The sequence below is a fragment of the Anser anser genome, assembly GCF_964211835.1.
Source record: "Anser anser genome assembly, chromosome: 20".
NCBI classification, from domain to species: Eukaryota; Metazoa; Chordata; class Aves; order Anseriformes; family Anatidae; genus Anser; species Anser anser.
In genome coordinates, this window is record NC_139741.1 from 8,937,554 (window position 1) to 8,959,896 (window position 22,343).

At 50.3% G+C, this 22,343-nt stretch overlaps 2 protein-coding genes across 18 annotated transcripts in view; both read left to right on the plus strand.

Moving 5' to 3' along the window:
• GTF2IRD1 (GTF2I repeat domain containing 1) overlaps positions 1 to 3,837 on the plus strand; it is a 58,273-nt gene extending 54,436 nt beyond the window's left edge. For all 8 annotated transcript variants that reach the window (XM_083806062.1, XM_083806064.1, XM_083806060.1 and 5 more), the window contains 4 exons: positions 1,260 to 1,452; positions 1,798 to 1,835; positions 2,786 to 2,922; positions 3,584 to 3,837. In XM_083806062.1, coding sequence (XP_083662188.1) covers positions 1,260 to 1,452; positions 1,798 to 1,835; positions 2,786 to 2,922; positions 3,584 to 3,658 — 443 coding nt within the window. In that variant the 3' untranslated portion in view covers positions 3,659 to 3,837. The remainder of the gene's footprint in view (positions 1 to 1,259; positions 1,453 to 1,797; positions 1,836 to 2,785; positions 2,923 to 3,583) is intronic.
• Positions 3,838 to 12,788: 8,951 nt separating this feature from the next.
• Positions 12,789 to 22,343, plus strand: part of GTF2I (general transcription factor IIi) — a 73,172-nt gene continuing 63,617 nt past the window's right edge. For 7 of the 10 annotated variants that reach the window (XM_083806048.1, XM_083806053.1, XM_083806054.1 and 4 more), the window contains exons 1-3: positions 12,802 to 12,982; positions 19,805 to 19,910; positions 20,892 to 21,030. In XM_083806048.1, coding sequence (XP_083662174.1) covers positions 19,812 to 19,910; positions 20,892 to 21,030 — 238 coding nt within the window. In that variant the 5' untranslated portion in view covers positions 12,802 to 12,982; positions 19,805 to 19,811. Of the gene's footprint in view, positions 12,983 to 15,761; positions 15,897 to 19,804; positions 19,911 to 20,891; positions 21,031 to 22,343 lie in introns of those variants that run through there. The other 3 variants (XM_083806055.1, XM_083806050.1, XM_083806049.1) reach the window with 2 other exon arrangements.

Consider the following 22,343-nt stretch of genomic DNA (forward strand, 5'->3'; position numbering starts at 1 on the left):
TTTGCTGACAGCAGCCGTAGTTAAAATTAATTAGGCTGAAGGGCTCTATTTATAGGCCGAGCACACGGCAGCCTGCTGCAGCACAGGTTTCCTCCCGCTGCTTCGCGTTGCAGCCCGTCCCCGGGGATGCTCCCGCGCCTCGCTCCCGCAGGTGGGACCGTGACCTTCTTGTTGACAGCTCATCCTTGGAGCGGGGAGGGAGGAGGGCGAAACGCAGCCCGGGAGCAGGATTTGTTCAGGCTGCCGTCAGCCTTTGATGCGTTTTTGATGCGTCCTGAGCTAGCGTGAGCCGTGGTGCATGCCTGCCCTGCGCCAGCCTGCTGGAGCTGCGGCAGAAAAGCAGGTCAGGAGGTGGAGGGAGATTTGCAAATGCCCTTTGCGGATTCCTTGTGCTGCCTGGCGAGCCCACCCATCCCAGCTGGTCGTTGGGAAAAGGCGTTATAGGAAAATCAACTGGAAGTGGGGAGAAATAGGAGCTGGGGTAGGATGTAAATAATTGCTTGAAAAAGAAGGGAAGCGACCAAGTGATGGCAAAGAGGCGGGGAGAGAGGCTTGTAAAACCATGACCAGCACAAAAGGGAGGGATGCTTGCTGTTCCCCAAAGTGCAGGAACTAAAGGGGGACCCAGAGAAATGGGCAGTGGGCTTAAACAACACAGAAGGAAGTACTTCTAATGCAGCGTGCCAGTAAATTGTCATATTTTGCTGCCATAGGATGTTGTGGAAGCCAAAGGGAAGAAGGAATTCAAAAAGGGGGCAAGAGCAGTTCCTGCAGCACAGGGCTCCTGGGGGCTGCTGAATGCAGCGTGCTGGATGTGATCTCCACACCCCAGTGACCCCCCAAACTGCCTAAGAGAGCCGAGGAGAGACGGATAAATCCCTCTCATTTGCCCTGCTTCATCCTCCCACGCTGGTGCTGCCCCAGTCACGGGCACGGCGCTGGGCTCGCTGGGTGCATGGTACAAGCACGGCAGTGGGTGTGCTCTGCACTGAGCAGAGGTGCTGGGGCCGTGAACCAGTCTCCACGTGAGGCTCCTAGAGACCAATGGAGACCAACAGTGCAGAGGCAGGCAATAAATTGGACAGGCAGACGTGAAACAGCTCGGTGGGACGTGGCGATGCAGCCCCACGGCAGGTCCACGGTCATCGTGGCATCTGTGGGTTCCCCAGCTCCCCCCAGGGCTCTCGATCCTTCTGTTGGCGTGGTCCCGAGCCCTGTGGGGTAAAGTCGGTGCGGTGTCCTCTGCTCTGCCCTTACAGGAGAGGCTCTGGGCTTGAACCGGCCCGTCATGGTGCCCTATAAACTCATCAGGGACAGCCCTGACGCGGTGGAGGTCACTGGCCTGCCGGACGATATCCCTTTCAGAAACCCCAATACCTACGACATCCACCGGCTGGAGAAGATCCTGAAGGCACGGGAGAGCATCCGGATGGTGATTATAAACCAGCTCCAGTAAGTTCCCCCAGCTCTGCGGCGCGGAGAGGTTTTAGTTGGTTAAGCATTGTCCCGGCCACTAGTCAGGTAAGGCCCCATGGGGCCACGTACCCATGAAGGACCTGCCCCATCCCCACCACCCGCAATCCTGCACCACGGGAGGTGCTCAGCCATTTATCCCCTCTTTCTTGAACAGTTTGAGGTGCTGATGTTGGGAAGGGGCATGGCACAGGGGCCAGGAGATACCATGGGGCAGATAAGGGGATGGCCCTGAGACCCAGCTGAGTTTTTTGGGGGTGCTTCCCTCCAGAGAGTTGGGGGAAGGTGCTTGCGTGCTCTGACCCCATGTTTTCTCTTACACAGGCCTTTTTCTGAAATCTGCACTGAGGCCAAACAAACAGGTAAGGGCTGAGATATCCATGGCTTTCCCTGCAGTGTGGCAGAGAATATACGGGCAAAATGGATGGGGGGCCGTGGGGAGGCATTTGCCCCTCCCGCATCCTTCTGGAAACAGAAAAGTCAGGCTCAGCGTTGGCTCAGGAGCAAGCTGTCATCTTAGATGACTGTATTTCTGTGAGCTGGCGAGAGACCTGTGCCATTAGACTCAAATTTTCATCGTCTTCTGGAGGATTTGATTGTCCCTTTCCCATGAGCAATTTATTCACTGTGAGCAATTTATTCGCTGGTTAAAGCCCTTAATTTCATCCATTGTTTATCAGTTGAGCTTCTAAGGAAACAAGGTTTCTGTGATCCCTCCGAATGTATTTCTCTCTCTGCCCTATCCTCCCCAATAAATTTCATTTAATCAAACGTGTCAGAATTAGCAACCCAGAGATAATTAGGATCCTGTTAGTTTTTTGAAAATAGGTGGCTAGGTAGAGGGGAGAGATCTGGCAAGCCTGCAATGTGAGCTGATGGAAAATGAGACAAGGAGAAATTTTACATGCACATACATAAGTGAGAGTATATCACATATATATGGGTGTATCATATATGGGTGTATCATATATATATATAGGGGCATATTGGTGTCAGAGCTGGCAACGTCACAGCCCTGAAGCATTCAGCACAAGCACCGTCTGTAGGCTATCGGGCTCTGCGAGGGCTGGAGTTTGGGATTCATCCATTTTGGGGATTTCCTTAGCCCGTGCCTGAGCACCACTGGCAGCTCCGTGCCAGGTGGCGGAGGCGAAGCCAATGTCACCAGCCGCAGCACGGCCGTGGCTGCGGGGACGCTCAGAGGGAGGAGAGGGGGCAGCTGCAGGAGGCGTCCCCATGCCCGAGGGGCTGCGCACCCCTCGGCCACGCTCACGGGGCACAGACACCTCATTTCTCCCCTCTCTCCCCGCAGAAAAAGACAGCAGTGTTCCCAAGAGGAAGCGGAAGAGGATCTCCGAAGGGAACTCGGTATCTTCCTCTTCCTCATCTTCCTCCTCCTCCTCTTCCAATATGGAGTCCACGTCATCAACAAATCAGATCTCTCTTGTGGTAAAGCCTTCCAAATATTAAGTGGGTTACTGCCTACCTATCTTTCTGCTTCAGGATGCTGCTCTCTGCTCTCCTCGAACCGTCACCACTTCCCTCCGCCCGACAAACCCTGTAAAGTGTGACGTTAAGTGGCACGACCAGGTTTGGCGAAGGAGCTGGCGCAGCTTTGGGGCTGCATTTTCCTGCCGGGCTTGTCAGGGGGTGTCAGCGGAGCAATGCTCCCGGGGGCCCCCCCGGACCCACCCTGCCCCAAACGCAGGTGGCGGTGGCACCATGGCCCCATAGCGCCTCTCAGCAGGACCCGGCATCCCCCCTCCAGTCCCTGTTCCGGGCGCGATGCTGAGCTCCGGCACGCATCAAAACTGCAAAAAATAGGAAATGAGATCAGTGGAGATGCATTCAACCTGTTCTCCCTCAGGGCTTGGCTTCGGTTGTGGATGATACCAAACGCTTCTTAAAAAAAAAATACACAAGAGAAATATAAACTTAGAAGGTTTTTTGTCAGGTTTGCTGGTGGTGTTTTGGTTTTGGGTTGGTTCTTTTATTTGGAAAGTGGGAGCAACTGCCCGTGTCTGAACATGTCAGAGATTTGATGTATGCATGTTTTTGTGTTGTGTCCTAACAGAGACTTTTGCCTTCTTTTTCTCTCCCTCTCTTTCAGCAATGGCCCATGAACATGTACATGTTAGACTATGGTGGTCTAAACGTCCAGATCCCAGGACCTATTAACTATTAGACCTCAATACCGAATAAGAACCTCAAATGAAAGAATAAATAAATAAATGTAATTTATGTAAAAAGTGTATATTCCAATATGTATCAATGCCTTTTAGTTTTTCCAATGATTTTTACACTATATTCCTGCCATCAAGGCCTTTTTAAATAAAAATAAAAAGTGTTGCCTTGCTCTTAAAAGTACTTTTTTTTGTTACATACATTATTGACAAATGGCACTTGTAGGTAAGAGTAAGTGCAGGAGGGCACCTCTGGACAGACCTCCTCGTTACGCTTTGGCTGCTGAATAGGATTTTTAGCATCATCAGTGTTTGAAACCAAGAGGTTCGACACGCTTTGATGATTCACTTGCCACTGATGTCTTCAGGTTTGAATCAAAGGTGTAAAAACTTACGGAGAGCTGCAGGAGGAGCAGGACCAAATTGCAGCAGTGAAGTCACAGAAGCAATTTTGGTTACGTGCATTTAACTGTCTTCTGAACCGGTGAAGTTCTTCACTATCCGTGATCTCCTACAAGGCTTTGATGCCTTCTGGAGGGGGGAAAGCTCACGCAGTGAGTACAGGCTGCTCTCTGATGCTCAACTGGTTCTGTGTCGCTGGATCGCAAGCTGCAAGCATGTGGGAGAGCCCCGTGGGCTGCTCTGTGCACCATGCGAACCAGATGATGTAACCCAGTAAACTGAGGGATGCTGGTTGACATTTTCACAATTTTACCTTAATTCTGCCAGCAGATCTTGGCAGCAGACGCTGGTGTCGCTGATCACTGTTATTACCGCTGCAGGTATTTAATCGGTGCCTTGTGTGTGCTCAGAGCTGTGCTCAGGTGAGATGTTTCCAGAGCAAATGCTCGGTGGTGTAAGGAGCCAGCAAGCAGAAACGTCTCTGTGCAGAAGTCGGTGCCCCAATACCCACTGCCCAGGCTCCTTGCAGGCTCCAGGACAGGTCACAGCCTTTCCCACAGAGCAAAGCTGCCCCCCGAGCATCCAGACATGTGCTCCAGGAGGAAGAGGATGGTATCAGATGGAGAGATCAAATTCATGATGACTTTAACGAGTGTAACGTGCTGCTTTATTTGTTTTATGGGTTTCCAGTCTGCCTGAGTCCTTGGCTTGCCGTGCCACCAGAGGATTCTGAGCGCGGGTGGAGCTGCTCCAAAGCGGCTGCAATTTTATTTCCTTCTTCTTGACTCGCATTTGCTGTGGAGTTAGATGCAAATGATTGCATGAGATAATAAAAGCCCAAACAAACATAGGAGAAGGCACAAAGCCAGCAGCCTAAAGAAGGGCAAAGAGCTGTATCAGTGACCCCAATTAGACATACAGTTTGACATCTGAACAGTCGGCAGCAAAATCTGAAGTCTTTCATGTTTCTGCCTGATGCTGAGACCCGTGGCATCTCCAATTAGGAAACAAAGAAACATGATTCAGAGGTAAAAATACATTTTTTCTCTTCCAACATGTCTGAAAGGGTCTTACTCACAGATCAAACCACCCCGAGGAGGTGTCTCCTGGGAGGGCATGTTCATTATATTTTGACTTTTCTTTTTTTTTTGCAGTTAAAAGGCCTCATTCATGACCACTGAAGGCGGCGGAGAGGCTCGGTAATGAGCGGAGGTCTCCGGCGCTGCCCCAACCCGTGGCCGTGAGCAGCAGTGGGGCAGGCTCGGGGCGGGCTGTGGGGCTGGATTACTGAGTCGCTGCTGAAGGCAGGGGCATCCAGGCAGCCAAGTTAAATTAGGGCACCAGAGCTACACTGGGGAATAATGACTTAATTCGGAAAGCTTAATGCAGTCGTAAAGGCTAGAAAAAGTGGGGGAAAAAAAGGAAGGTGAGAAGGGAGATGGCAGGGCTGTTTCCCCACTTGGTTGTTTGGTTTTCCCAGCCAGGTGCATTAGGGTCTTGCTGAACCCAAATCCAGTTGCAGCATCCCCTGCTCTGAACCTGGCTAAACTGATTAATTAATTTGGGTTCCCCGTGCCCCAAAACCCTGCTCCACAGGGCAGCTCAAGCCCTGCCTGATGGGGCAGGATGCTCTGTGGCTGGCACCTCCGCTATGTCCAGGCTGGGTTTTGAAGCTGCTGGGTTCAGGTAACGTTTATATTTTTGGGAGTGAATAGCAGTCTTTTCCGCTGTAATTTCAGGGGGTTGTAGGGTCACAGCACCCCCTTCTCACTGTCCGGGACCGGAGTAGGAAACTCCCACCACCGGTGCCTGCTCTTGCACAGGAACCAGCGGCGCTGACCCTTCCCACCGCCAAAACGCCGGATCTCACTTTTATTACTGTTTTCCCTCAGCCGTAATTCCCAGAGCTTCCCTCCCCTTGGTCCTCCAGTTGCAGGGTATTTTTATACCCGGTTTTTGTGTGTAACGTGATTATCTGCTGAATGGGATGCGCTCGGTTACAATTAGAAGATGAAGATGCAGATCTTAACACTTAAGCCGCGTTCCTCATTTATGACTTTTCAAAGAGTTTGGTGGGGTTTTTTGTTGTTGTTTATGTGTTTACAAATCCAATAACAATCCTCATTAAGAGTTGCAAAACATGAAGCCATTTTGATCCCAGGCAGATGGCAGCTAAATGAAGTTTAATTAAAGAATGAGCGCTTTGATTCAAATCATTTTTAAAAAGTATAGTGCAACGAGATGCTAGAGAACAGCATAAACAGCATCTGCGCCTCCATTCAGAGCCCCGAATCCATTTGTGAGCGAACGCTTTGCGAAATGTTGCAGGGAGACGGCAAATGTGTCGCAAACCACTACCGCAGCCACGCCAGAGGTCTTGTTGCTTCCCTACCCCAGACAAGCAGCTCTTTGGTTGTATTTTTATTTATTTATTTATTTTCAATTTTTGAAGAGTTCATTGGGGCGCGCTTTGTGCCAGTGCACAGGACCACGCATGGCAGAAGAAAGCCGTTCCCATAGCAAGACGTCCATGGTCCTAACGTGGGTGCTTTCTCCAGGACGCTGACGATGTTTTTGTTAAATGCACGTCTGAAACAGCTGCCTTGGACACAAATTAACAGCTCCATGGGGTACAGAGGCAGAGGGATGTGGCTGAACTGAACTCGGGCTAAGATTAATATCTTTTCATCAGTGGGTTTTGGGGAAGGAGGGGGTTACGTGCAATGAACCCCTGTGATCATTAAAATTATGTGGTACTTTTTCACTCGGTAAGACCTGGGAGAGGGTCCTCTGAGGTGGGACAGGCCCAGGCCCTGCAGCAGCCTCACCAAGGTGGCTCCACGGCCCTCGTGGTGGGGCTGGGACCTGCGCATGGGACCGGGACTGGGACATGGCCGGCTTGGCGCCGGGCAGCCCTTGCCTTGCTTTGCCATTGGGAAAGTGGGGCAGAAAGACTGCCAGACAGTCTTTCTGTGTAGCAACTGTGTGCCACAGGAGGGCAACGAGGCTCCTCGTTAACCTGCACGTTAATAGCCCTCTGGGAAGGGCTGAGGTGGGAGGTTTCTGAGGGGTGTGGAGGTGCTTGCTCCTCAAGGACCATCTTGGGTAGTGACAAAGGGCGTTGTGGAAAGCCTGTGAGCTCAAGGGGAGGCTGGAGAAGCCTGGCAGCAAGATCTGCTGAGGACTACCAGGCTGGTAAGACCCATGGGGGCAGGAACCTCCTGGGAGAGTGTCTGGGGAAAGCATTGCGTGTGCTTGTCCTGCTCTGTGCACAACCGCTGTGGTGCCCCCTGTGCTGCTGGCTGGCCCCATAGGCTGTGCTTGTGTAACCCAGGGCTCACCCTGGGCAGGGAGGCTTGTTTCATGGCAGCTTCCTGCTCTTCTCTGTCTTCCAGCTCTAAAAAGCACCTGCAGGTGTGACCAGCTGCCCTGCTCCAGGGGCTTGAGCTGGGGGGGACCCAGGTGGCCTGTGCTGGGGGAGGCAACGTGGGCGCCTTTGGTTGTGCCTCTGTTTGTGCTGGTCCTACTGAACCCGAGCTGAGGTGTCAGAGCTGCTCTGGGCTCACTGCTCTGATTCTCTTGGGTCCCGTGTTGGGTGAGCACAGAGGGAACACTTCCAGCCCTTGCGTGGAGCTGTGCAGCACCAGTGCTGCTCGCTGGGGCCTGGCCGTCACTGGGAGCCCTGCAGTCGGGTGCCTCGTGATGGCGGCCTCTCCTGTCCAGCTTCTCCAAAGCGTCCTTCCCCCTTATCCCTGACTGAATCAATGCGATCCATTTGGAAATGAATGAGGAGAATTAAGAAAACAGCCGCAGGCAGCACCATCGCTGCTTTGCCATGGGGTGGCACAGGACTTCTCTCACAAAGCCCCGCGTAGGCTGGGCCGGAGCAGTGTTGGTCTGGGGGAGCTGACCGCGAGCTCTGAGGCTGAGATAAGATCCTCAGGAAAGACCTCATCTGCAGCCAGCAGCCTGACCCTTACTCTAATGATGTTAACGATTCATTTTAAGCTGCTGTTTGTGCTGCTGATGTCTGCGTCAGTAAATCAGTCTTCTACTGCAGCCAGAACAAAATAAAGTAAAATAAAATGCCAGCCTTCTTCACGCCCAGATGTCGATAGAGTGCAGACTAATTGGCAATAAGGATGCACTAAGTCAGTGATGTTCAGAAGTGCCAACAGATCGGCAGGCGGGTAAGTAATAGTGACAGCCGAGCACGTTCAGCCCAAAACTAAATAAAGGGGTTTGCCTGGGGAAGGCACCGAGGCAGGTGGCACTGACACCGCTGTAGGAGCGTCCACTCCGTGCTTGGTCCTAAGCTGCTTCACCTCTGCATCGGGTGGGCTCAGCTCCCTTGGGAGGAGATGTGGGGAGGGCAGAAGGCCCAGGTAGAGCAGCACTACCGAGGTGTCAGGGAGCCCAAGAGGTGACCCCAATGGCAGCCAGGCTGCCATCCCCATCCCTGTGAGCTCATAAAGCAGGAACATGCATGGGGAAGAAGGGCTGAAATAACAAATTGGATGCGCGTGCCTCCTGAAGTTGTTTGTTGGTTTTGTTATTTATTTGTCTTTGGTATAAGTGCATATACATAAATATACATATTACAGTTTACCAACAAAATAGTTCTGTAATATATATAATAATAAAAAGCTCCCAAAGTCCTTTTTCCTAGAAATGTAGGTCATTAGAAAGGTCTTCCTTCCTTTATAGCAAACAAGTGCAAGAATCCCTCTTCCAACTTGGGTGTTGTGGGTTTTTGTATCAAACATGTAGGAGAAAATTGTGGTCTGTCTGTCAGCAGCTTGGGCTAGGCTTCGTGATTCTGCTGGCAAAGGTGGCTTGGTGAGGAGCATGGAGGAGGAAACAACAAGCAAAACAAAAAACAAAAACCAACCTCAGATGATAAAGCCTTGCTGGCAAACTCCCAATCTAATTTCCTCCTAATAACTAAAAAAAAAAAAAAGAAAAGTAATTTTGTCTCAATAAGTTTGCGGCACCAGCTGAATATGAGGCACAACCATGCGATGTTCACATTTACTGCTGTGCTCATCCAAGCATCTCACTGCACAGATCCGCCACGTATTTCCTAAGAAGAAACTGCTTTTGTGCTTGAAAGAGATGCGTTTAGAAGTCCCCAGGACCTCTTGCTGGCACCTGCAGTTTCAGATGATGTGTCAAGTTTGGTTATTTTTTGTGAATTAGTTTTTGCTGTTGTTGTTGTTAATCCTGATATTTAGAGCAGTGCATATTTACTATGACTGTAATCCTCTGTCACAAAAGGCAAATGATTTTAAAATGCTTCCTTCTTTGGAAAGACTGCAGCACAAGAGCCACTGCAAGATTCCTGCCTGCTTGGTGGGCTTTATAGAGACATTAAAACCAATGGCGATGGGAGGCTCCTGAGTTAAGGTCATCACTTTGGAGGGGACAGCAAGGCAGATGTGTTGGAGAGGGACAACCAAGAGCACCCTGGAGTTGGGGTCTGCTGCCCCATCCTTGCTGAACACCCCAGAGCATCCCTAACTGAGGGCAGAGCAGCAAGCGATCGGAAAAAACGTTCTGTGCTCTTACCATCCAAATATTTGTACTGCCTATGTGTTCATCAGCCTTATCGTGCACACCGTGTTCCAAGCGAAAATACAGGATGTCCTTACTTACTGTTTAACAGAGGAAAAGCTCAGTGAAAGACAACTGTGAAGGAATTGAGCCAACTGGAGCAAAGGAAAATGAGTAAAGGTGCATGGGATGAGCATGCCTGGAGCTCTGCTCTGCAGAGATGTGGCCTGCAGCAGTGCGGCCCCGTTCTGGTCCATCCTGCACCAGTGTTCTCAAATATAGAGTATGTTGCTGTTTTTGGCTGTTGTGGAGCCATAGTGGTTTTGGAATTGAAATTTTAAAAAAATAATAACTTGGGAGAAGAAAAGACATTACATCTAGATGTAACGGAAGCACCACACAGCGGGGAGCTCTGAACCCTGTGCTCTCAGGGACTGACAGAGTGGCACGGGGTCCAGACACTGAAGTGATCTTCTGCACAGAGTATAAAAGACAACATAACTCTGCACTGGTTTTGTTCCCTGATGGGCTGAGTCTGCCTCCCTCCTCTCCTCTGCCCAAAGGTTATGCTGTGAATCCTGAAACAAAGCTGTTTGGAGAGAAAGATGGCAAAACGCCCGGGCTGATAACCTGAGGCAAATAAATGGCAATACCTGTGGAAAGAGTTGGGATCAAATCTGTAACAAGCCCCCGAGAAGTTGTGCAGGGCAGAATGCGTCTGCCTGGAGAAGCAGCTCTATGGGGAGCAGCAAGGATCGGGCTGGCTTCTGCTCGCCATCACGCCTCCACCAGGTTTTAAGGACTCAGTAGTTTCAACAGGCACACACAAAGGTTTTTGCTCTCAGATGCTAGATGTTAAGATGTAAGTTGTCAGGAATATTTAGATTTACCCATAGAAATCTGAAGTGTGAGCTGACTGGAATCCCCTACACTCTGCCTAGCTGGAGGTTAAATTTGTAACTCACTGCATGTGTTGAAGCAAAGCCTGCTGATAAAGACAGCCTAACTCTTTTTAGTGTTAAAGAGAATAATGCATGTTTCTGGGGATGAAACAGAATAATTTCCAAAACTAATGAGTAAGCTTAAAAAAATCAACCAATCAAACAAAAACTGTATGTATTGGCCTCAGTTTGTTTTCAGAAGGAGACTATGAACTTCAAATAGGATTTTTTTTTATTTCATCGATGATAAAAATAATTCTAGATTCTACCTCTCTTTTCTAACAGTTTGTTTTTACAGTCTGGCTGCCCTGTTTAAGAGAAATGTTTTTCTTGCCTTGCTGTGTGAAATTCTTGGTCAATCTGTAGTTGAAGCTCAGCTGGTTAACTAGTAGAGGGAGAAGCAAAGTGATACAAAATGCTTTAAACCAAGGAATTTAGACCAGAGTATTTTCTGCCAGAAGACTGGCCTTTGAATTTTAAGCCTGGAAAGTATATCAAGATGAACTGGTCAGATGTTTCTATATAACTATCAATTCAGGAACCTGCTGGTAAAAATCCACAGAGGCTGTGTGTTGAGTTCAGTGTCTTTTTTCAGAAGGAAGCTGCTTGGATTTCCAGGGTCTGAACTGATGGAGAGATTCTTGCGGTCCATGGTAATAAGTTACAGTTGTTAATTACTGTAGCTACTAAAACACACAAGATATTCCTACTCTGAGCATTGATTTACAACATCCAGCGAATGTCTCTGATGGATATAGAAGCCTTAAGGAACTAATTTTTCAGTTAGTCGGCTTGTAACCACAATGGGTAAACATTATTCCAAATAAAGCATGACTCAATTCTCATTATGCATCCCTTTTTTCCTGAAGGGTGCCCAGCCCCACAGCTCATGTGGCTGGGTCAGGTGGTACAGAGAGATATGGAGGAGTGGGAAGGATCCTGTCCCTGAGAAATACCCAATTCCCACTCCCATGAGGGGCCAAGTGGTAGCCAGTGAGCCAGGCGGGCAGCAGCTGCCAGCTATTGCTCCCATAATCAGAGAGCAGTTGAGGCTGGAAGGGACCGCTTAGGATATCTAAATCTGTAAGAAATGAGGTGTTACCTGTCAAAATCTCCTGCGCTAGCTAAAATACCTCAGTGCCCAGGTGTATGTTACTGCCTGCAGCTGGGCTGCTGAGCAGATCCCTGTTACTCTGCCCTCTTTCAGGGCAAAGTTGCCAGCATCAGGGTGAAGTAAACGTTTCACAAAAGCAAACAAGCCACAGTCCCGTGTCTCCTCACTGGTCAGGGCTGTGTGTGTAGTGTGGTACGGCTGAGATGCTAGCATGTGCTCACCCTGGAGTAATGGCTACCTCTAATAAGGACATTGCAAGTGGAAAGAGAGCTGATGCATTCCCTCAGAAAATAGTTGTGGCAGTTTAGGAAGTTATTCCTGCCCTCCTGATTACGGTCCTTCGCCAGAGATTATGCCCTTCCCTGCACAAGAGCTGAAAAAGGAACCACCCCAGTGCCGCAGGGCAAAATCTTCTGGTTTAGGTTCAGGTGGTGATGAAAGGGGTGGTTTGCTTGTGGGTTGTGATTTTTTTTTATTGTTGTCAGGCTGCTGCACATGCTTCTGTCCGCTTCCCCACACCGTAAATCCTGAGAGCGTTGGCAAGGAACCACCGCGAGCCACAACGCCTCCGGCCACTGTGTGCTGTGGGTCGGCACTGGCGGACTCGCTGCGTGCTGCCTGAAGCCATAGCGGGCTGGTGAGATCCCAAAATCTGAGTGTTTGGGGCTGCTCGTGACCAACCACAACGAAAAGTGTTAGCGTTTCCAGAGTGCTGCCAGCTTTATATACGCGACAGCCGTATTTATTAGAAGAACATAACAAAAACGTCAGCATTTAGGAGAATTTGAGGTAAAAGCTGACAGCGGGGCTGAGGCACGGCGGGGGGAACCTGAGGTGCCGGGCCCTGCCGTCAGCACCAGGCCCCCCCCCCCGCCATCTTCCCCCCAGACCCCTCCGCGCTGCCCGCTCGAGCGGCCGGCGCCGCGCTCCCCCTGTGGGCGCTGGGGTCGGGCCGGCCCTCCCCCGCGCGGGGCACGCCGGGAGCTGTAGTCCTCCGCCGTGCCCACCGCCCTGCGTGGTGACGGGCGGCACGTACGAAGAAAAACTACAACTCTCAGCGGCCCCCGCGCGGCTTGCGCATGCGCAGCGTGGGCAAGTCGAACAAAAAAACCTGCCCCCCCTTCTCCGCTCCCCTCCCCCGGAGCGGCGCTGGGCTCAGCCCGACACCGTGAGGGGGACGCGCGGGGCCGGGCCCTGCCAGAGCCTCGCCGCCGCCTCCGGGGACAACCGCCCGCTGGCCTCGGCCTCCTCGCTTCCAGCCGGCGGGGCCGGGACCGGGACCGGCAGCAGGAGCGGACTGCCCGAGGCCGGCAGCGGTGAGGGGACCGGGAGCTCGGGGCAGTGTGGGGGGGGATGTGAGGGGCCGTGGTGCCGCGGCTCCCTGCGGGGAGAGGCCGCCCCCTGCCTGCGGGGGCACCGGGCGCTGCTGGGGAGGGGCCGCGGCCTCCCCGTCCTCTTCCTCCCCCCCCCTCAGCGCCCCCCTCAGCGCCGCTCGCGGGGGCGGAGCTCCGCGCCCTGCCCCCCCCCTCCCCGGGGACCCATTGGCTGGCGGGGGGGCGCGCACGTGCCGGGGCTGCGCGAGGGGCGGTGGTGATTGGGTGAGGGCGGGGGGTATGCAAATGAAGGGAGGGGGCGGGGGTATGCAAATGAGATGGGGCATGCAAATGAGGGGGGGCTCCTGGTGGTAGGGCTCGGGGAGGGGAAAATGGCCGCAGGTTGTGCTGGGAAGGGTCAGGGGGAATGGCCTCAGGTTGGGAATGAGGAGACATTTGTGCTCAGGGAGAGCAGTCAGGCACTGGGACGGGTTGCCCGGGGAGGTGGTGGAGTCACCGTCCCTGGGGGTGTTCAAGGGAAGGTTGGACGTGGTGCGTGGGGACGTGGTTTGGTGGGTGACACTGGTGGTAGGGGGTGGTTGGACCAGAGGATCGTGGATCCAACCGTAATGATTCTAGGATCCTTTCTAATCACCTGCCTGCGCTGCTGCCCACACGTATAAACCTTGGGGTCAGTACCTTGCCATAAGGAGCAGCTTTAGGCTGTTCTAACACACCTGTTTGCGCTCATCCGCACTTAACTCTGCCACCAAAATAAAATACGTGCATAGAACACTTAATAAAAAACATCAGTGAATCTATTCAGTAAGTTAGATGGCACAGGAGTTTGTCCCCTGCGCATCGCAGTAACAGGCTGCCGGTTTACCTGGCAGAAAGCTGCTGGCGTGCCCGAGCTCTTCCTTGTGGCACTGGCCTTTATTCCTGGCCTCAGACCCTGTCAGCAAGGCGAGGAGAGATTTCCGACAGCATTGACACACGCGCTTTGTTTAGGGGAAGGGCAAATGTGATCAATCCCACGGAAATCGGCGTTCAGTTAAATACGGTAACAGGAGTGAGGGGGAGACGCAGGGGGAGCTGATGGCCAGGCGGAGGGGACTGGTTGTTGCTGTGTGACGGTGAGCTTCACTGCTGCTCTCAGCTAATTCCAGTTCCTTACAAGGTGCTAAAGCCCGGCTGGGTGTGTTGTGTTGGTTAACTCTTTGTGGGAGTCCCAGGAGTTAAAGGGGTTTTTGGTTTGCCCTGAAATTATTTTGGGGCTGTTTACAGTGCACCACAGAAGTCCCAAGGGCCGGCCTGCTGTAGTGAGCACACCCGCTTCTCGCTCTAGAAAACATGCCAGCACCACCTTTGTTGTGATGCCATTGGAGTTCAGACTAATTAACTTCCCAGATGTTACGTGGTGTTAGTGTTGGTGGACGCGGGGAGCTAAAGCAGTAGTTATTTAGCGTCATCGTCATGTTTCCTAAATACAGTGAAATGGGTAAAGACAGGAATTATCAGACGGTCAGGCCTGCTGTGATTAATATTTCATGGTGTTTACGTGGCTTAGCTGTAATTCACGGGCGCCTGGGTGCTGCTGTAGGACATTGCATACCTAAAGACAAAATAACTGTTCCCTGGGCCTGGCTTTAATACAGAAATGAGCCTGATGTTTGTGGTTTCCTAACACCTCCAAATCCGGTAACATGCCTGCCTGTGAGCAGCGGGGTTAGGTGCTGCTTCTTCGTTTCGTCTGAAACTTCACGGTTACATGTTGGTCTATAGCGGAATCTCCAGAAGTGGTGAAAATCAAGTTTAAGTATCTTTTTGCAGGCTTGTGAATGAGAGGAATCAGAGGCGCAGTTAAAGTACGCGGTGTTGGAGTTGGTTCATTTTTCAATGGCTCTCGAGTAGCGGAGGCAGCCGGCCTCCCAGGCTGGTAAAACGCCATCACGCGTGGCTGGGTGTCATGAAAGTACCCAGAAAAGTGGAAATTAATTCCTGGTGGTTTTGGGGGGGGGTTTGGAGCTGTGTAACGAAGCACGTCTCCATCCCAGCCCCAGCAAAACGCTGCTGGCACTTGGAGAGCTGGGTGCGCTCAGCACCCGGTGTTTCCCCCGGGGAACTGTTTGGGGCTCTATTTCTCTGCCCTTCTGCTGCCTCAGAGGAGGGGAGACAAAAACTTAAATCCCTGAAGGCCCCAGCAGGGATTTGGGGCAGCGTGTGGGTTTCCAGCAAGCTGATATTTCTGAGCAGCGTGACTCTGAGCAGTGCCATTACCTGCAGCGGGACGCGGTGCCGCCAGCAGTGCTGCGGGGCTGGTTTAAGGTGAGCCTGGGTGCAAAGCCCCCGGCGCTGCGTCCCAGCGGTCCTGCTGCCGTGGGTTAAATCCCCGTGGGGGGAGGCGGATTGAGATGGCGACAGCGAGTGTCCCGGCTGCTGTGCTCAGTGGGTCGGCGTTGCTGAGCTCCGAATGGTGTCGTGCGCGAACGGTGATCACAGGTTTACCAAGAAGCCCGCTCCTTGGGCAGAACTGGCCGGTGCTGGGGCTGTGTCTGTGCCCCAGGACAGGCAGCAGCGTGGCAGAGGGGTAAGCACACTTAATTTTAGTGAGCAGAAGGAGCGTAAGAAGGGTGATTTTAACCACCACATGCAGGCTCTTCCTGTCGCAGCTGCTCCAGATAAGAGGCTGGGGGGGAAAAGCAACAGGGAGTGGAGCCTCCCTGGCCCGTTAAGGCTGCTAGGCTCTGCTTGAGAGTGATTTATTTATTTATTTATTTATTTTTAGGGCAGTTAATAGCCTGGGCTCAATGTTAGCGAAGAGCTGACCGTGTGTATTTACCTGATGCTGCTCTTTACCTGCTGACCCCAGGGCTGTGCCTCCGAGGGAGCCAACCTCTGTCTGGAGAGGCGAGTGGTAAGCCCGAGCAGGTGCACCCTGCTGGGTGTGGGGTGCCCACATCCTTCCCTCCTGCTCCTGCTGGATTATGGCCGGTGGAAACAGTTCCTTCCAAAGACCAGTGGTGTACCTGAAGGGAGAGGTGTCGCGCAGCCTGGCTGCCCTTCTGTTGTTTGTTGTTTCCAGTCCGCATGATGAGCGGTCTAGTGGCTGCAATTAACCCAAACCTCTTGCTTATAGAGTACCTGTATAATTTTAAGATGTTTAATGACATAAGAAGAAGAGGTCATCGTAACTGGTTGGCATAGGTCAGAGAACCTTCTCACCCACGGGTGCTGCAGCGAGGGTGGATGTCACCTGGGAAGCTGCATGCAAAGGGGAGGCAGCAGCTTGCATCCTGGTGGTTTCTTTGCTAGGTTATCTCGGAAATATCAGGCTTAACTTCTTCTGAAACAGGATCACTGAACCATATTGTAGGGAAAAATATCAGATTGTTTTTTTTGGTTTTTTTGGGCCAAGTTCTGTTTAACAAGATTCATTTGCACTTAATAGCTTGTGAGCATTAATCTGTGCAGTTACGAGACGGAGCCTCCTGCCCTTCCCGGGCAGGTCAGCGTGCTGCACTGACGCCTCGGCCCACAAGGCAGAGAAGCCAAGGGATAAAATCGGCGAGAGCCAAGCAGCAGCCTGGCTTCCAGTTAGATTTGTAATGCATGCTTTGTGTTCCTTCTTGTTCCAGCTCTGGAATGAAATGCGTGCTCTTGTACTAGAAATAATTCTCTCAATATCAAGCGGCCCGCGGTGAGGCAGCAGAAGCCGGGCTGCTTTCCCCAAGGGAGCCCCGGGTCTTCGGCAGCCGTGCGTAAGGATGGGCTCAGCAGGCTCGTGCCCAGCTGTGTTTTGGGGTTCGGTGCCTCCCCGTCGGGGCAGCGGGGTTTGTTTCAGTGCTCCTGCTGGGGTACGGAGGGGAGGCTGCTTGGCTTCCGCGGCTGCTTTTCCAGAGAGCAGCAGACAACACACAGATGGATTGCTTTGGGAATATCCGTGTGCATTACGTCTGGTGAAAAGTAAAAACACTTCCCTATTGTTAAGGCTTTGCTTCTAAGAAAAATGTATTTTGGGCTCATATTTCCATTATTCTCCGTGTATATTCTTTATATCCTTAAATAATAATTCTTCTTCATAAAGCTCAACTCTTTTTTTTTTTGTTTGCTGTGTGTTTGGCAAGCACCTAGTAGAGAGAGTATCCGTTACCGGTGGCTTTAACAAGATTGGCACGTGTGCCTCTGTGTGAGCCCAGGGAAGATGGAAATTGGCTTGTGGTTTTGCTCTTTCTTGCCCTGAGTATCCCTAATTTTTGGCTCTCAAAAGTAGAAGCCAGCAGGAAGCACGTGGAGCGGGATGCGTGTTGGTTTGGTTTGGCTTCCTGAAAGCTACTGGGTTCAGTCTGTCTTTTTCCTGGTGAAATGAAAACATGGGTTTATTTGCTCTGTGTCACGGTGACCCTCTCATTGGGCAGGAATGGCTGAATGCTACATCCTTGGTACTCTACTAGTGTGTTTTGTAATGATTTGCTCGTTTTTACAGGCCTTGATTTGGACAGGGGGTTCATCTCGGCACCATAAAGCCAAAGGATTTATGGGCAATTATACCAATATTAAAAAAAAATCTTCCAGACCAGTAATATGTGATTAATAGGTGCATTACATAGGAGTGCTCGGGCAGCCAGCTTCCGGCTGCTCAAATGGTGTTTAAATTGGCCTTTCTGTGTCGTACACGTGTAACACCTCGCTCAGTACCAACCCCAGAGCGTTTGCACGGGGTGCCACGAGACGTGAGGATCCGAGCTCGGAAACGCAGCCAGGTTCGTTCGGGGTGCTGAACCGCAGCCCGCTCCGTGTAACCGCAGTAATCAGCGTCCCCCTGCGCGGCTGCGGCCTGGGGGTGATCCCGGGAACTTCTTTGGCCTCTCGTCTGGAGCGGGTGCCTGTGCACAGCGGGAAGGAGCTTGTCCTTGGTTGTGCCCAGCCTGAGTTGGGCATGCAGGAGGGAACTGGGTGCGTGTCCGTGCCCCTGCTGGCTTACGGGGTGTTAAAGGGACCGGAACAACCGCGTCAGGCTGCGGGTTGGCGTGGGAGAAGGGCGATGCAGACTTGTGTTCTGCTTCACCTGGTATATCGGATCGTTGCTATATCGTCAAAAATCTACCATGGTGTACAAAACCCTATTAATGTGCTAACCCCAAAGAGTTCCGAAGGTGAGCTTGGGAACTCTGTTGAATCCCAAACTCCGTGAAGACAGACTTTAATGTCACATCAGTCTCCCTTTCACTTCTGACAGTCCCTAGGCCATCCCTCAGCGGCTCCCCCTCCTCTGCCGGCCGATTCCCGTCTGCCTCCACATCCCCAGCCCCGCTGGCCTGCCCACAGCTCCTGGCAGCCTCCTCTGGCCATCGGGGTGATCAGCGGTTGCCTTCCTTTGCGTCCAGTCCCCAATTTCAGCTCTCTTGCCTCAGGCAGGACCTGTTACCAGCTCCGGGCCGTGAGAGGTGCCAGCATTTCTCTTTCCTTGCAGACGTCCTCAGACAGCTGCAGGTTACCTGGCTGCAGTGTATCCCCAGCTGTGAAGCTGTTCAAGCCTCGCTGGCTGGTCTGGAGAGTCAGAGGGCTGCTGGATGCCTGCTGGGATCGCAGAATCATTTAGGCTGGAAGAGACCTCCAAGATCACCTAGTCCAAGCTGTTACCTTGTGCTGTTGGTGCTGCAGGGTCCCCCACCCCCTAATTGCTGTTCTGAAGCGCTCTGTGTCCTCTCAAAGGAACAGCTCGATGCCGTTTTTCCAATGCGTACCCGTATTATCGCCTGCGGTGGTTGTTATTCGTGCTGCCCTGACATGCCTGCACACTTCACAGCACGCACATCACCGTGGAGAACCCGAGCTGTGCTGCGAGCCCAGGTTCTGCGGGAGCAGCAAGGTGCTGTCAGCCCCTTCTGAAATGTCTCGTTTTTCTCACCTTGACTTCTAGGTGCTTTTCTCAAGGTGCACGGAGCCGAGCAGAGCTGCACGCTGCGAGTTCTCTCCTCCTGCAGGCATGTCAGCTTATTGCATTAGGTACATGTAAACAGCGGTTGCACCATTCCAACAGGAAAACGTGCTCTTAGCAGCTGTCAAAACTTCCTTCTCAATATATTCGTTGCTGTCTATAGACAGTTCTGCCAGCAAAAGCATAACCAAGTCCTGATTATTGCTCAACTAAGTTGAAAGTCCTGACTGCTGTACATAAAATAGGTTTAAACCTTTTTTTGTCACTCCTGAAATTTGGTTTTTAATTTTAGCACTTTAATTGGGACTTCTTAGCTATGACATTAATCCTGCAACTGATGAATACACAAATAAAATGTCCTGTTCTGGTTGCCAATACTGTAGTTTGAGGCCGTGATTTTGGGGCAGGGGGTTGTTTTGAGTGAGACGGTGATGAACTTGTACTGAAAGTTACAGGGGAGTTGTTCTAATACCTGTGCCACAACTGTTTTCTTGTCATTCCTTTTATCGCACCATTAGTTCCAATGTTTTTCGTCTCTGGCTATTTGACTGAATTTACACTGATTTTTCTCTCTAAGCATGTCTGTAACTCTAGCAGTCCAATTGGTTAATACGTGTCTTTCTAGGCACAAAGGGTGTTTGGTCTAGGCATGGCACAGCATTTTAACTTTCAGATGTTTAGCTTCCACTTTGGATGAAACAGCAGAAAGTATAAAAGAACAAAAGAGCGAACACTTGATCCTGTTACTTTACCTGCATATTTGCTCATGGGGGTGGTTCTGGGTTTTCGAATATATAAATGTATTTCTTCTCTTTCATGAGGGAGGGCTTAGATTTCTTGCACAGCTGTGTGTATCTGAACAGGTTTTATGTTTGATTTTATAGGAGGAGAATGGCCCAAGCTACAGCCCCAGCAGCGTCCATCCACGATGAGGACTCCTCTGAAAGCAGGATGGTGGTTACGTTCCTCATGTCGGCACTTGAGTCAATGGTTAGTAGGCGAGCTGAGCAGCTGTGTCACAGCTCTGTCTTGGCACGTGCAAGTTTACAGCAATATCTTGCCTCCCCCCAGGGAGCTGGAGTGTAATGTTATATCTGTTCCTTAGTGTGTGCTATCCAGCTTCCTGTGGCTCTGCTTGCTTGTGGAAGTTCATGCTAGCAGTCGTCTTGTTTTTTGTTGTGTGGTGTTTCTTGTTTCTTCTTAGCAATAAAACTTTGAATGGGATCTGTATAAGAGAATTGGTTTCAAACTCCCTTTTCCCAAGGGGTATAATCAGCTCCTAAAGGTTTTGCCACTTCATCTCATGCAGCAACTACCGTGGCTTTCTAGGGTGTAGCAAACTCTGAGTTCCTAGGAAAAGCTGACTTTTTATGATCACTTCTTGATGGTTACCCTAACTTTCTCAGGATCCTTGCACTGCAAGTTTCCTAACTTCCTTGCCAGCGGTTTCTCCCAGCAGCACACACCTACACGTGTGCAGGGAGGGTGTGATCTTTCCCTTCCTCTGGAGGAATCCACCTGAGCCAGAGCACCGCCAGCAGGACAAAGACTGTGGGCAGCCTTCCTGCTTGCAACTAGAACAGCACAACTTGCGTTAAGTGTGCTGTGAAAGAACGAGACTCCTGTACGCTCTGCTGAAAGCTGGAGTTGGTATAAGACAATATGATTGTTTAGTGGTGAAGTAATAATTTCCGAGAGAGAGAGTAAATCATTTTAATTAGAAACAGTGCAATCTCTGGGTCTAGATTAAGCTAATTGCACTGATGTATCTACAGTGCTTTTCAGATTCCGCGTGAAAAGTACTCCAAATGTATAAATTATCCTTTGCTGGTGGTTGATGTGATGTTACTTGCAGCATCTTCTGAGATGTGAATGCTGGCAGCAGAAATAATAACTGTTTTAAATGATTCCACATACGTTCTGTTGACTATGCTTTATTATTATAAACATTTTTGTTTTTTCTTTTTACAGTGCAAAGAACTTGCCAAGTCCAAGGCAGAAGTGGCCTGTATTGCTGTATATGAAACAGACGTGTTTGTAGTTGGAACTGAGAGAGGAAGAGCCTTTGTCAACTCTAGGAAAGATTTTCAGAAGGATTTTGTTAAATACTGTAAGTTTCAACGTTGTATCTTTGCATTTCACAAGCTTCTTAATGTTTATTGCATGATACTAATCTCTTTTGAGAGCAAAGTTCTGTATGTCATGGCTGCATCTTACAACTGTTGGCTGGGGCAAAACCAGATCCTAAAAAGTCATCAGTGACAGCGGTCTTCAGTGTTATTTCAGCTGTGACTGACTTTTTTTTTTTTAGATATATGACAAACTAGCGAAAAATAGGAAGTGCTATCCAGCCTTACAAAATTTTCTGTATTTTGTAGTTCGTGCTAGTTTTCCTTTGTATCCCTCTCCACTAGGTAGGTGTTTTTTCCCCTCTCGTGAAGGTTAGTCAGGGCACAGAAAAGGTCAGGGACTGTTTCAGTCTACTTGAATGTTCCCTGTTCTTCAGATCACTTTGTTTCTCTAAAGCAGATGTGAATTTTTGGCAAAAAATTTACATACCTTTCTTGTATCACTATAAGTCACTATAGTATAGATGCATAAAATTACGTCTGCATTACTTTTGTTCTTTACATCTGTGGGAGGGTGTTTTTTGATTAATTTCATTTTTATAGTGAAACGGTGGAACTTTTGTTTATAAAACATGTTCCATTGTGTACAGGGCAATATTTTGAGTTCACTAGTTCACTTTGAAAGTTTCAGTGACTCTTTGGGGATTGTTTGTGCTCGTTTAGCAAAGTGTTGTTGATGGGCACTGCTTAATCAATAACACGGTACCTTTATCTGCCTAAGGGAAGGGAGACAATGCAGGTCGAGAGCAGGATATGAAAGAAGAATCAGTCTGTGAGGGAATTTAAAAACAACAGCTGTAAAATGTTCTGGCTTGACTAATTAAATACTGCTTGCAAAGCAACTATCTTTAATCTGTAACAGAAACATTTACTCCTAAAAATGCTTTTGCTGCTAGCTAAAAACGCTCCTGAAGGGTTTGTCTGAAGAATTCATTCGTTTTTGCTGGAGCGCTGGATTTGCAGCGGTCACACTCACTTGGACAGTGACTTTCTGTGGGCATAAGTATACTTACTCTAAGGAAAGTTGCTGTAATGTTGGACTGTAATAAAGATATGAACTGATATGAAAATGCAGAATTAGGACCTCACTGAGGGATCAAAGATAAGATAAATCCATTCCTTTTTGTTTGCCATTTTTGCAGGGTTAGCAGTCTCATACTGGTATTTATGAAAACTTTTAGCTGAGTAACGGAGGGAAGTTCAGTTTTTTCACCTGTTTTTTGTTTTCAAAGGGTTTCCCTGAGATTTCAGATACTTTGTTTTATCGCCAGTACAGCAGTACTGTAGGCCCTGC